This window comes from Pan paniscus, chromosome 4, assembly GCF_029289425.2.
Source record: "Pan paniscus chromosome 4, NHGRI_mPanPan1-v2.0_pri, whole genome shotgun sequence".
Classification (NCBI taxonomy): Eukaryota; Metazoa; Chordata; class Mammalia; order Primates; family Hominidae; genus Pan; species Pan paniscus.
In genome coordinates this window covers 20,098,089-20,112,616 of record NC_073253.2, presented here as the reverse complement: position 1 = coordinate 20,112,616, position 14,528 = coordinate 20,098,089, and the positions used below count along the sequence as shown (strand labels likewise).

Below are 14,528 nucleotides of genomic sequence, written 5' to 3'. Positions count from 1 at the left end.
CAGAGCTTGTCTCTAAAATCTCTTCCAATCCCAAAAGATATTTTGGAAAACATTTGGAGTCCCAGTGTGGTGTGGTGAAAATACTATTCAAAAGCAACTATCAAAATAGCTAAATTATACTTGTATCAAAATCAATTTTACATTTCAATATAAGAACAGGAATAGATAGAATATCATTTCTATTTTGAGAGAATATCTATTGGCAGTTTTCAGAAATGGACCATTTGCCATGCACAGATCAGCCTTGCACAGGAGAGAGGATGCATATTTTAACATGTTTGCAGCACACTACCTTGATTAAGAATGAAAATTTCCAACAGAGCCCTTGGATCCCAACCTCCTTCATTATAACTATTTCTCCAAATATGTAGCCACCCTGGCATCAAGCACCATAAAGATTCAGCTAACAGGTATATGTAGGAGGTTTTCTTGTTTTGCCTGATTTTTTAAACTAACATGTTTTACCCTTTCTTTTGCTCTATTAACACTCACTACTTTCAGTGCCTGACACTGCACAAAAAAGAGAACCATTTTATTCTGAAGAACTCAAAATAACTTCAAGAATAGGAGCTATTACAGTACATAGGTGACAATCTGACACTTAGGAGCCTGGCACCCTCAGCCATTCTGCAGAAATGCAAACCCAAAACTCAACCCCTACCCAGGGGGAAAAAAGGTGTTTCAATAAAAGCATCTCTGAACAGAACTAGGAAAAATCAAAAACATAAGAAAAGGGGAAAATACGCTGTGATGAACTCTTTTTACTCCCCATTCCCTGGACATTCAGCCAAACCCCTGATCCTGCAAATCTTTCCATCTTTCTGTCACCAAGGTCAGAGCACAGCCCAGCTGCAGGCTCTCACTGAGACTACTGTGGCCTCCACATGTTCTCCTGTTTCCACACCAGCTTCGCCCTCCTAAGGCTCAGGTTGACCCAGTCACTACCCTGCTCAGTTGCTTCCAGGGTTGGAGAGTACACGTCTCAGCCCTCATATCTGGCCACACCTTCACTCTCACCTTCATTCGCACTGCCCCTCTGCCCACACCCTAGATTTCAGTCCCGCTACTGACTTCCCATTTTTTGCATACACAGGACACTTATTTGCATTTGTGCTTAGGCAATTGTCTTTCAATATCTCCCTATGTCCAAATCCTAATCACACTTCAAAACTAGGAAGTGGCCGCCAGACAGAACACCCTCAAACTGTTACCACCAAGCCTACAGACCTCCCTGCATCCATGTCCACACTGTCTCCTTCCATCTGCAATGGAAAAGGGGTGCTTCTTCTGGCTAAAGGCTAAGGGAGACCTCCCTCCCATGGCCTGTGGGACCCACCCCAACCCATGTACTTAGGAACCTTCTCCCATCAATTATCCCCCTTTCTCCTTTATCTTTGACCTCTCCCTCTCCATAGGCTCTGCCCCATCAACTCACTCAAGGTATCTCCATTTATAAAAACCTTCCCATGAACCATTGCCAACACTTTCTCCTTCTCCCATTACTGCTTTCTTCTTCTTCTTTTTTTTTTTTTTTTTTTTTTTTTTGAGACGAAGTCTTGCTCTGTCGCCCAGGCTGGAGTGCACTGGTGTGATCTTGGCTCACTGCAAACTCTGCCTCCCGGGTTCACGTCATTCTCCTGCCTCAGCCTCCCGAGTAGCTGGGACTACAGGCGCCCACCACCATGCCCAGCTAATTTTTTGTATTTTTAGTAGAGACGTGGTTTCATCATGTTAGCCAGGATGGTCTCGATCTCCTGACCTCGTGATCCGCCCGCCTCGGCCTCCCAAAGGCTACTGTTTTGTTTTATCATCTGTATAGAGCCAAATTGCTTGGCCACTCTCCCTGTCCCCACCTCCACAATTTCCACATACCCCCCCAACCACTGCAGCCTCACCTTCATCTCACCACTCATTTCTCCTGGCTGGTGAACTCATCCCATTAGTTTGTAAAATGTATTGACGCCTACATGTCATATTGATGCTTACATGTATTGCCCCAGACAACACATGCCTAGCACTTGCCCAGCACTTGGGGGAAGGGGAAGTGGGGAGAGGAGAAACCAGATATGACCTCTCTGAGTCAGAAGTTCTAACTGATAGCTAAATTCATGCCAGAGATATATTTTATTTAACCTATGATGCTTTTAAAAATATATTATTTATTTGACAAAAATTCAGGAACACAAAAATCTGGGATTTGGCTTCTATTAAGAATCTAGAAGCTCTGGCAACACGGTTTCTTTCCCAGGTGGCAGTATTCAGCTGAGAAGCAGCTGCTCCTTCCAGGGGGCAGGGGCTCCCTGGTCCACCATGGCCCCACCAAACCCTCTTGGCTCCTTGTCTTTACTTTGGTGGCCCCTGTGGGCATTGGAGTTTGGAGTTTGAAATCCCTGCTTTAGATCAGTGTTATCCAATAAAAGTACAAGTATGAGACACATATGTAATTTTACTTGTAAAACGAACTTTAATATTATATTTAATTTAACCTAATATATCCAAAATGTTATCCCAACACGCAATCAATATAAAAAGTTTAATAATGGGATATTTCATATTCTTTTCTTTGTACAAGTCTTCAAAATTCAGTGTGCATGTATGCATTTTACACTTATAGCCCATCTCAATTCTAACTAGCCATGTTTCCAAAGTCCCATAGCAAAATGCGGGTAGCGGTTGCCACATGGAACAGCACATCTCTGGATGCTAAATGGTTAGTTACAAGAATCAGATCTTGCAAGCAGAGAAAGTCAGGATGAGAGAGAATATTAAGGAGAAAGAAGAAAGCTGGCAGGACTAAGAAAGTGGGTGTGGATGGTAAAGAATAGGTATGTGAGATGTTTAAAAATAGGAGGGAAAGGGACAAGGACACAGAGACAATGAACCATGCTCAGTGAAAAAATCTGCTCTAGTCTAGTCCTCCATGGGAGAAAAACGTCCTTTATAAGCAAATGCAGTTGATGGGCAATGCAGATTTTCTGGAGGGAGGATTTGGGGTTTTTTAACTAAGCTCAGCATTAGACAGGAGGGGTCAATGTAAATATCACTTGGCCACTTGTGTGAACTCCACTTCACACACTTGGTATTTAAGAGGCAGCAGAATGAACCAGGCTAGTGAGGACAGGATTCTTGGTCAATATTGGGATTTTTTTTTTTTTTTGATGGAGTTTCACTCTTGTCGCCCAGGCTGGAATGCAGTGGCGCTATCTCAGCTCACTGCAACCTCTGCATTCTGGGTTCAAGTGATTCTCCTGTCTCAGCCTCCCGACTAGCTGGGATTATAGGTACCTACTCAACACCCAGCTAATTTTTGTATTTTTAGTAGAGATAGGGTTTCACCATGTTGGCCAGGCTGGTCTTGAACTCCTGACCTCAGGTGATCCGCTGCCTCGGCCTCCCAAAGTGCTGGGATTACAGGCGTGAGCCACTGCGCCCAGCCAATATTGGGATTTTAATCTGAGTCATGGCTGGAAGTAAAGGGAAGATAAGAGACTTTCTTAGATAATGGGCTTGGGATGCAGAAGTGCTAGGTACAAAAAACAGGTCAGGCCGGGCGCGGTGGCTCACGCCTGTAATCCCAGCACTTTGGGAGGTGGCTGAGGCAGGTGGATCACAAGGTCAGGAGATCGAGACCATCCTGGCTAACATGGTGAAACCCCGTCTCCACTAATAACACAAAAAATTAGCCGGGCGTGGTGGCGGGTGCCTGTAGTCTCAGCTACTCGGGAGGCTGAGGCAGGAGAATGGCGTGAACCCAGGAGGCGGAGCTTGCATTGAGCCCATATCGCACCACTGCACTCCAGCCTGGGCGACAGAGCGAGACTCGGTCTCAAAAAACAAACAAACAAACAAACAAAAAACAGGTCAAGGAGATGGGTCAAGGAGAAGTAGCAGTGAAGAAGGAAGGGAAGGAGAGTATCTTGAGCCAAGATCCAGGCAGAATTCAAGACTCAGAGGCATAGCTAAGTGAGGATGTATAGGCAGGAATCAGAAATCCAGATGTGTGGGTGCAATGTCAGAGGCCAGAAAGGAGACTTGGGTGCGAAAAATGGATACCCAGAGTCAGAGTCCAATACCAAGAACTACATCCCTGACCCGGAGACCTCAGAAGTAGGATGCTTTTCCAACCTCCATGGGAGCACAATATGGCAGCCACTTAGTAGGTACCACATCCTCCCTTCACCAGACTTTAATTCTGCTTCTTGTCTGCCCAGGAACCAGAATTAAAGTCTAGGCTCGCAAAAGCCAAGCTACCAGCTGGTGGAAGAGGGGAACATCAAATATATCTGCCAGGCTTAAAAGGACTTGGAATTGAGAAGGCAATAATATCATTTCACAAACATAAAGCGATTTTGAAGCTTTTCCAGAGGTCTTATCTCTGAACAGTTCTAGCCTATCCATTCATCCCTTCATTCATTCAGGCACCATTTATTGAGTAGTCTTCCCCTGAACTGTTTTACAATGCTGATTCACTAGGTCAATTGTACTAGGGCTTGCCAAATTCCACTCCAGCAGAGCTGGCGAGGCAAGTGAAGGTGGTTCAGGCTTAAGCAAAATAAGTTCAGATTGTTAATGCTGAAGGGGCCTCTCTAAATGAACCCAGTGGGATTAGGAGGATACAAAGATCCTAAGATGTCCAGAGGTCCACTTGTCTATATTTGTTGTAATTTTCCAAATTGGCTAGGACCCAAGAGAACAGGAAATAAGGCTGGTATAAAATATCTCGAAAAGACTTCACTGAAGAGAAGAAAATTGTTATCTCAAGAAGGCAGTAAGCAGGACTTTTAAATCTCATTATATTACAAATACAGTTTTCCATATTGCAATATAATCTCATTATATTACAAATACAGTTTTCCATATTGTGGTATGGAATATTGTATTTGGAATACAATATTCCATACTACAGTTAAATACAAATATTTGGAGACTTTAGGGACATTGCAGCCTGATATTCTGCCAGAAAAAAAAAAAAAAAGTTTCTAATGGTAAGAAACTGCTACATATTAGAGGGGAAAATGTATTTGGATAAAATATTGAATTGTTAGGGATAAACTTCTCACGTCTGATTCATAAAAAGCACTGTGAGTTAGAAGAAAAGGTTGATGGTGAAGAGCAAATTAAAACGGCACATAAAGTTAATGATGTAGAAAAAGGCTGTATCTTCAATGGTGCCGACCAATCAAAATTTACAAAAACTGTAAAGGCTATTTGTTAAGTGAACAAATGACTTGAGAAAAGGGTGCCTCTTCTTTGATTCAATAATTAGCTTTACAGAAAGGTAAGCATGTCATAAACAGGTATGGTTTATACTCTAGTTTTATAAAAACATGCACGTTTATATAAAGCAAGTTCTAGGATAATATCTACTTCATTCACATTAAACAAACAAACAAACAAAGCCCAGTATGCAAATAATGACCCTCAGTTATCAAGAAATGGTCTTATTTAGAACGCTTGACTTACTGAGGCAGGGAAATATGTGATTTTTAGTAAGTTTTCCAGTAGCAAAAAGAAATTAAAGCAAAGAACTTTCTGTTTCAAAAAATTATTTTCAAGCCAGGCATGGTGGCTCACGCCTGTAATCCCAACACTTTGGGAGGCCGAGGTGAGCGGATCACCTGAGGTCGGGAGTTCGAGACCAGCCTAACCAACATGGAGAAACCCCGTCTCTACTAAAAATACAAAATTAGCCAGGCGTGGTGGCACATGCCTGTAATCTGAGCTACTCAGGAGGCTGAGGTGGAAGAATTGCTTGAACCTGGGAAGCAGAGGTTGCGGTGAGCCGAGATTTCACCATTGCACTCCAGCCTGGGCAACAAGAGCAAAACTCCGTCTCAAAAAAAAAAAAAAAAAAATTATTTTCTCCTTACCTAATGCAGATGCCTGCTACGATATTATAAATAGATATAGACCAAGAAGAAAAAATATATATAACCTAATTTCTAAATCTGCAGATTTTGTCAATGCTTATAAAGTTATGCGGACATATTATTTATACGCCATTAACCAGGATTGGTAAATGATTTAATAAGCATTATGATCAAAGAAATCATATTACATGTTTCCTTTAGGTATCAAAAATATATCATTAACCTTTATTTTGTGAAATCATTTTCAAACAATGAGGTAAAAGAAAGAGGAAGAAGAATGTTCTATTTTTAAATGAATCTGCTAATCCCATTTTTTTCCCTCAACATAACATATTCATTCTTCATGATAATGCATACATACTTGCTAAAAATAATGTAAGATTTTTTTCCATTGCTGTATAAAATTGTAATGTCACCAGTACTACCTTGATTTGTCATGGGCTACTTTTTCCAACACTGCAAGTAACATAGTTCATATCCTAAATTAAATAAGAAGGAATGGCAAAGCACCCTGTTAATTTTTTTCAACCACACACTTATTTGTAATAGCAGCAATAGCAAAACTTTAGTATACTTTCCAATAATAATAACAAGCACAGCAGCAATTGCTAATGTTTATTGAACACTTGCTATAGTTTAAGCCAATCTCTCATAACATCTACATGCTAACACTTCCATTTATGCAAGATTCATAATTCAACTCAAATTTGCCAGACACTTATTATAGCAAGTAAAGGTTAAAGGGAAATATGTCATCCTCTTTACTCCCTTTCTTTGGAATAAGCTGATGATCCGAGCACTTTTCATGAATGCTATCACACATCAAACTCCACTTTCCACCCTGCTCCAAAATGTCCTAAGGTCTCATCTACCCTCTCTCACTTTCAATCTGAAAGGGGTCATTTCTGAAGCTAGACCAGTATAAAGCTACTAACATTGTTTTAGGGGCTTGATTTTGATATTACTAGTTTTCTTCAGTGACTTTAGTCGTTTATAATAGGAATTATGTTTTTAAATCTGTGCCTTCTTTAAGATGGAGTTGTGTTCTTTGAAGTCATAGTAAAAACATCTGAAAAATTGCAAAAATCAACCCAAGTCATGTTGTTGAATCATTTTGTTAAATATGTGCTTTATTTAAAAGCTCAGATAATAAAGCAAGATATACTTCATGTATAGACTTAATTGTAGAAAAATTTTTTTCCACTTTTTTTCAGGGCTTACAGATATGTTTTAGGAATCTTATCCCAATGAATAGATTCCTATTGCTATGTTTCAAAACATATCTAACATACACTGAATAATTTTCCTACTTCTTTTCAAAAATAGTTTATCCTTTGTGAAAGCAATTTTAACAAAATTTACTTAAAGAGAAAAAAATAAAAGTTCAGCATTCATAAACACTACATGCTTTTGTTAAAATACTAAAAAAATGCAACGTATTCATTCCTCACTCTTTATCTTAAAATACTGACTTTCTGATCCTAGCAAAACATAATTTTAGTAACTCGTCAAGGCAGAATACATAAAATTGGCATATTTTTGATATGCACACAAATTGAGAAAGCATCTTTTCCAACTGTGTTGCAGAAAATGAAATGCATCTGGTATGACAATATGGCCCAACACGTGAACCAGAATCAGTGGGAAGAAAGGGATATTTTTTTTCCTTATTCTCAAAACAGAACATTTGAAATAATGCACATCCCCCAACAGCAAGGCATTATTAAGTTTGTTAATACATATTGCAAAGTGTGTTTGGCTAATGAAAACACAATAGCAAGAGGACCAGCAGGCACATGGAAAGTAGCCTGGTTTGTTCACTTTTACTCATATATAGCAGTGACTCCCAAATCTCTTTCCCCAGCCGTCCAAACTGATTTTTTTTTCTTTGCTTTTGCTTAACATCTCCACCCACTGTCAGAGTACGTGCACATATGTTGTTGGGGCCTCGTGCTGGGCTAGGGAGGTGGAGACGTGGAGAGTGTTTTGGAGAACATGGCTTATGCCAGGATCAAGCAGAGAACAAGAGAAAAAATTAAACAATTTGCCTATTTTTGCAATACATTTTATTTCTGCCTTGAAAGAAAAGTCTTTTCATCTAGGCACTCTAAAGATGTATTAAATACTTTTATTGTGTTTCTTTCTTGAGTACTGTGCTTGTGAACTGTGAATAAAGCTGAAATCTGTATGTGCTACACACCCCTTTCCCATGCCCAGGTCACTTTGGAGATGAGCTGCTGAGAGAGTAAGGAAAGATCTCTGAGATATTCAGGAAGCTTGGAAGAGTGCTGCAAAGCTAAGCTGACTCCTGGGCAGCTGAATGCATCCCCTTCCAGGTTCCAATTCCATTTTTTCCTCTTTCCCATTCAGAGGTGAGCCAGGCTCCTTTGAGATGGGCAGAGAGGTATTTCCAGGACTGAGAAATCCTCTCTTTTACATTGGTCAGAGAGTGCTGCTGAAAGCCATTATTTGTGACTCATTACAGAGAAATCTCTCCACTTCCCAGAGAACAAGGCCCCATGAGCAGCAGACGCTAGGGACCAAAAATGGTATCTCTTTCTGGGACTGTGTCTGGCATTGGGCAAGTCCCTCAGGGTTTACCATTCTGTCTGCCTATATCCCATCTTTCTCTTATTTTTTGAAAGATATTTTAGCTTTTCTATTTCTCTTATGTCTATGTCGAAATGCTGATTCTCTATAATGAAAAGCTTCTTCAGAGTTATAGATCATGATAATCTCATTCGTGACAAAATATACATGCAACAATACATCACAGAACAAATTACAAATTATGATAGCTAATCCATCATAGAATTGATTGTATATAGGGATGGGGAAAAATCTCCAGAATATACGTAAACTTGCAAGGCTCTACTTTCATCAGTAAGACCAAAGACATCTAAAAAATGGAACAAGTTCTAAAAGTTGTCAAAGGTAGCTGTCATAATGGAAAAAGATTCTGGAGACTGACTTGAGTACAAAACTTCTCTCTGTCATCTACTAACTACGTGACCCTGGAAAGCTTATTTAACCTATGTGAGCATTGGTTTACGAATCTGTAAAGTGACAATCACATAGGTCTGCTGTGAGGGTTAAACTTTGTAGGGCTATAAAATGCCCAGCATATGGTGAAGGCATACATAATAGTGTTAATTTAGTATCTTCTCCAGAATAAGTTTATATCTTTTGTATACAAAATTCATACTTACATAGTAGTGTTTTTTTAATAAAGATTGACAGTTTCTGAAAACTTTTTGGCAAAAAGGAACATAAAAATTCAGAGTTATCTATTTTTGCTTTAAAAATATCTTGGTTCAGTGAACTGTAATGTGATTTAATAAGTTAACATTCACAGTAATATGATATATACCTTTCAAAATAATTCAATTATTATTTGTTATTCTATTATCCTTGATAGTGAAAGAAAAAAATGTAAAGTTCCCCAACTCTGAAATTCTTCTACATTAGGATTATGTACACGCTCAAAAATAAATACTTCCTTTAATATATAGTATTCATCTATACTGAATTTAAAACATTCTTCTAAAACCATTTATCACTTTACTTTTAAAACCAAAAACAGGGGCTGTATCCAGTTCACTTTCAAGATGACAGGAAAGGTAAATGTATTTGGTCTTTTTGTCACTATTATCTCTACTTACTCTTCTGAGAATAAAATATTTTTCTGGATCATCAGGTGTTTGCTTACAGCAAGCAATTTTGTTTATTAAGGAACAAAACATATTCATATTCTGCTTTACTTTCTGGAGCTACACTAAGAAATCAGTCCATGAACTATAAAAACTTCCAACTGAAAGCCTATCTATTCCCGTATCTTACCCTTCAAACACAGCCTGTTTCTTTGTAGCTGAGCTTTTAACCTACTAATAACTAAAGTTTTAATGCAAGTGTCATTCATCTAACATAATTAATCAGAGTCAAAACAATGAGAAAGTTTAAGTAAACTAAGATATATTGGGAGAAAAATGTTCTTTAGATCTCTGGCAGAGTGAAACTTCCAAAATATTTTCTAGAATTAAAATGATTTGATAAACATTTACAAAAAGAGCAGTGCCTCTTCGAAATTGAGGGAGTAAAAACGGCTATTCAGTGGGACACACTGTGGGTCCCACACATAAAATTTCTAGTAAAAGCACTTTTACAAACCTTGACTCTTGTCTGAGCAATCAACATGATGTATAAAGCAGCATACTTTAAAAGCAAGTGCTTCAGGTGACTATTAAAACTTCACAAGGCTCATAGGAACATATGCATTTGACTAACTGGGAGGAGACGCTCCCGCTGTCCACTTGAAGGGCGGTGATCCAACTGCAGCAGGAAGGTTTAAGAAAGGGGTGCCGGAAAATGAGCAGGCCTGAGATGATGCTTTCCCTGGCACAGGACCTCACATGTGCCATAATTTACCTCTCCACGTTTCTATTTCTTCCTGCCAGCCATTTGCTTCCAATGGTACCCCTCCACACCACCACACGTGATCGTAATTGTTTTTAAGTTATTGGGTTAGTTTCTTCTTTTGCGAAGATGAGATTTGGCTGGACATCTCCTTTCAGGAGAACTCTAAAAAGTACCCACTTTAGGTCTAACTTTTCATTGACTACTCAGAAAGCTTCTGGTGACAGGTATCATTTCTACCAAAAGTAAAGTCCGGGTGCAAGTCAGAACTCTTTCATCTTTGCTAAACCAGAGCGAGATGTTTTCTTTCCACTGTTTCATCTACTTAGAATTAATAGCATTTCTCCTCCCGCCTCCCGGCCCCCGCCCCCCGCTCCCCGGGTGGTGAACGCCTGAAGAGGGAGGCGTGGTCCCACGCACCTTGTCTCCGGCCGCGCCCACCGGCACTCACCTGGCTGCTGCCGTGCTCCTCGCCCGTCTCCGGGGCCCGAGACTCCGCGGGACTCCGCGCCGGCTCTGCGGGAGGAGGCGGCGGCTCCAGCAGCTGCTCCAGGCAGGCGGTGCCCGGCAGAGAGGAGCTCTTCTGGTGGCACAAGTGCGCCCCGGGGCCCTGACGCCGTGCACCCTCATCTCGGGCGCGGTCCCCCCTCGGGGGAGGCTGGGGCGAGGAGGACAGGGAGGATGAGGCGGAGGAAGAGGAAGGAGCTGAGTCGGGGGAGCGTCCGCCAGGAGGCGTCCCTCCCGCTGCTCCCGAGGCCGCCGCGGGCCCCTTTCCGGCGGGGAGCAAATGCTCGCGGATCCGGCGGCGTAGCGTGGACCCCTGCTCGGCTCTGCCGGCGCCGCCGGGCTCTAGGGGCTCCGGCGAGGAGCAGCACAGGTTGGGCTGCGAGGAGGAGAAGACTCGGTCCAGCACTTGCTTCCGCTTCTTGAAGCCGCTCCACCTGCTGCCTGCACCACTCCCCCTGGCCGGTGCATTCCCTGTGCCCACCGGGGGTGGCGGGGAGGGCGACGGGGTGTCCGCAGTGCGGCGCTCTGGACCCCCAGCGCGCCCGCCCCCGCCGCCCTTGCTCCTGCCCACCCCCAGCTGCAGGTTCTTCCAGAGCCGGGCCTGGAAGGAGGAGGACGCCGCCGGCGGCTCTGGCTCGCCCGCCGCGGCAGCCCGGGGCTCCATCCTCCACCCCCTGCTCCTCCTCTCCCCTCCTCCTCCTCCTCCTCCTGCTTCTCCTCCCTCTTGGGCTGCACCTCCTCCCGGGTCCCCGCGGCGCTGGCGGTGGTGGCGGCGGCGGCGGCGGGCGCAGCAGCAGAAACCGGGAGTGCCCAGCGACTTCAGGCCAGCTCGGGGGAAAGAAGCGGCCGCCGCCGCCGAGGCTCTCTGGCCTCGGGACTCCGGCGCCGCCTCTTCCTCCCGCACCTGCTGGGGTGGGCTGGAGCCGTAACCGAATCCCGGCCGCGGCGCCTGCAAAGTTTTTCGCTCGAAGCTCCGCGGCTCCAGTCCACTGGCGTCCCCCAGGCCGCGCCCTGGCTCCCTCTTCTCTCTGGCCGAGCTCGGGAAGCTGCACGCACCGGGGCGTGCGCGTCCAGCTGCGCCAGGGACCGCACCCGGCGCCCTCTGGGCAGCACCTGTCAGCGGCGGGGGCGGCTGCCTCCAAATTGGGCGCGCACGCGGCTCACACAACAAGGCGCGTCTGGCTGGAGACTCCGGGGACCAGCAGTCCCCCTGGGGCGCCCCGGGACCATCCTCCAGCTCCTAGGTGGGAGGGCCGGTAGGAGCCGGGTGGAGCTAGGTAGGGCCCGAAGCCAGCTTGCTCCCTAGGATCCGGCCACAGTTGCCCACGCAGCTCGCTGTGCGCTGGCCGCTGGCCGCGCTGGCGATCGTCTGGGTCGGATGAAGCGAGCTGGAGTGGAAACTATGTGCCCTCGATGGGTCTCGTGGGGGCGCCGATCGTCCACACTGAGCGATGAACCCGACGGAGTTCTAAAGCTGAAGACGTCTGCCCCCGCCCCGTTGCGCTCCCTGGGTCCAAGACGAGAGTTTAATTTCTTCTGTCTTGACTTCATCCCCATCCACCCCTCCCTTTTCTTTATTTGCCTCTGCACTGGTCTCTTATGATCAGGTTCTAGCATTTCCGGAGTCTGACGATAAAGCCAGCCCTTAAGTTGCAGGGAGTTTACGGTGGACGAAGATGGGTGATGCGCACTGCCTTTGATCCGATTCGGCACGCACAGAATCTTGTTCTTTTCATTCAAGCGCATTTTTTCTTTGGTTACTTCATTTGCTTGTTGCAAGGCAAACGGAAAAGGCTTTTTAGCTCATTCAGACTTTGCTTCTCCCAAAGCTGCTCAGCCAGGGTCTTCTGATTCTGCTAGGAGAGACTTCTGAAAGGCCAGCAACACAATGCCTCTTTCGTCCTCCTAAATGGGGAAAACGGGAGAGTTCCCTAAGCTGCGGTAGCACACTGATCAGTCTTGTCTAGCTAGCAGTATGCTTTGGAGGTGTTACCAACCTAAGTTTTTTGTTTTGTTTTGTTTTTCTTACCTTTATAACAAATATTTATTAAGCACCTACTATATACCAGGCACTGTGATAGGCTCTGGGGATGCAGCTGTGAACAAGGCATCAGGGTCCCACCCACATGGAGCTTATTGTGAGGGTGAGGGTTGGGAGGTGATGTGAGACAATAAACAGAATTTCTAATATGGAAAAGTCCCATGGAAACAGTTAAGCAGGGTACCACATAACAGAGTGGCTACAGAGGAAGAGCTTCCAGACAAAATGCAGGACACCCAATTAAACTGACTTTCAGATAAACAATGAATAATGTTAGTATATGTATGTCCCAAATATTGCATGGGACATACTTATACTAAAATACTATTATTTATCTGAAATTTAAATTTAACTGGGTGTCATGTTTTTGTTTGCTAAATCTGGCAGCCCCATATGGAGAGGTTTTTGGTTTTTTACATTATGTGTACAGGGAGAGTCTCTCTGAGAAGATAAAATTTTGAGTTAAGACTTAATGAGGACAGAGAACCAGCTATTGACGGATCTGACTGTAGAATTTCAGGTAGAAGGAACAGCAGATACAGAGGTCCTGAGGCAGGAAGCAGCTTGACTGGGCATATTCAAGGACAGAACGATACCACTCCAAATAGAGTAGAGCAAGGTGGGTGGGGTTGGTAAGAGATGTAGTGAAACAAAAGGTCAGCTAAGGGAGTGGGTCCTATAGCCAGAGTGAGAGTCCATGTTTCCTCTAAATGAAATTGGGAGACATTAGAGGTCTTTTTTAATCGTGAGGGTAATGTGATGTGATATACTAATGCCAGGTATTAATAAATAGCCTCACAGGGCTATTTTGAAGATTAAGTGGAAAAAGGACTTAGCTCAGTGCCTGTATATAGTTGATATTATTGTTATTTGGTAGACCCAGTATTTCCCAAGTATATGAATACTATGCTTTGGAAAAAGAGCAATGCAAATGGAGAAACATTGGGCTGCATTTAAATAATATTATTGAAATGACAAGATTATAGAGATGGATAGTGGTTGCCAGGGGTTAGCGGTGGGGCAAATGTAAAGGATCAGAATAAAGAAGTTTATTTGTTATGATGAGACAAATTTAGATTGTGGTGGTGGTTACATGAATCTGTGTTATACACAGGATAGGACTGCATAGAACTACATACATATATGAATGCACATAAAAACGTGACATCTGAATAAGATAAGTTGTACCAATGGCAATTTCCTGGGTCTTAATATTGAACTATAGTTATGTATGATAATATCATTGGGGGAAATTGGGTGAAGGTCACACAGGAGCTCTATGTAGTATGTTTGCAACTTCCTGTGAGTCCATAATTATTTTAAAATTTAAAGTATAAATAAAAGCAAACAATAATAAAGCATGTTTTTTTTGAAAAAATTATGTGCTGCTGAAAGTTTTCCTTTGGAACCTTAATAATTAGAGAATGAAACAGTCTTAGAGCTACGATGGCCTACCCTTTCTTTGTAGCTCTGTTCTCGCCAACCCCACCTAATTCCTGAGGAAGCCTCTGAGAAGCAAATGAGGGAAAAGTCAGGACTGGTGAGGCAGAGTCCACATTAGGGCAAGCTCACAACTGCAAATGTAAACACAGAGGCTGTGAAGCACTCTCCACACAGAATAAGAAAAGCCAACCACATTTGCCTTTATGGAGGTACCTCCCCACCGGGTGAAAGCAGAAGGGGTGGCATTTTTCACT

At 43.4% G+C, this 14,528-nt stretch overlaps 1 protein-coding gene across 5 annotated transcripts in view; it reads right to left on the bottom strand.

Annotated features, from left to right (window-relative positions):
* The window catches only part of MCTP1 (multiple C2 and transmembrane domain containing 1), a 596,961-nt gene extending 584,991 nt beyond the window's left edge, over positions 1 to 11,970 (bottom strand). For 3 of the 5 annotated variants that reach the window (XM_014344845.4, XM_034959770.3, XM_034959771.3), the window contains exon 1: positions 10,735 to 11,970. In XM_014344845.4, coding sequence (XP_014200331.2) covers positions 10,735 to 11,454 — 720 coding nt within the window. In that variant the 5' untranslated portion in view covers positions 11,455 to 11,970. The remainder of the gene's footprint in view (positions 1 to 10,734) is intronic. The other 2 variants (XM_063604381.1, XM_034959769.3) reach the window with 2 other exon arrangements.
* Between the last annotated feature and the right edge of the window lie 2,558 nt (positions 11,971 to 14,528).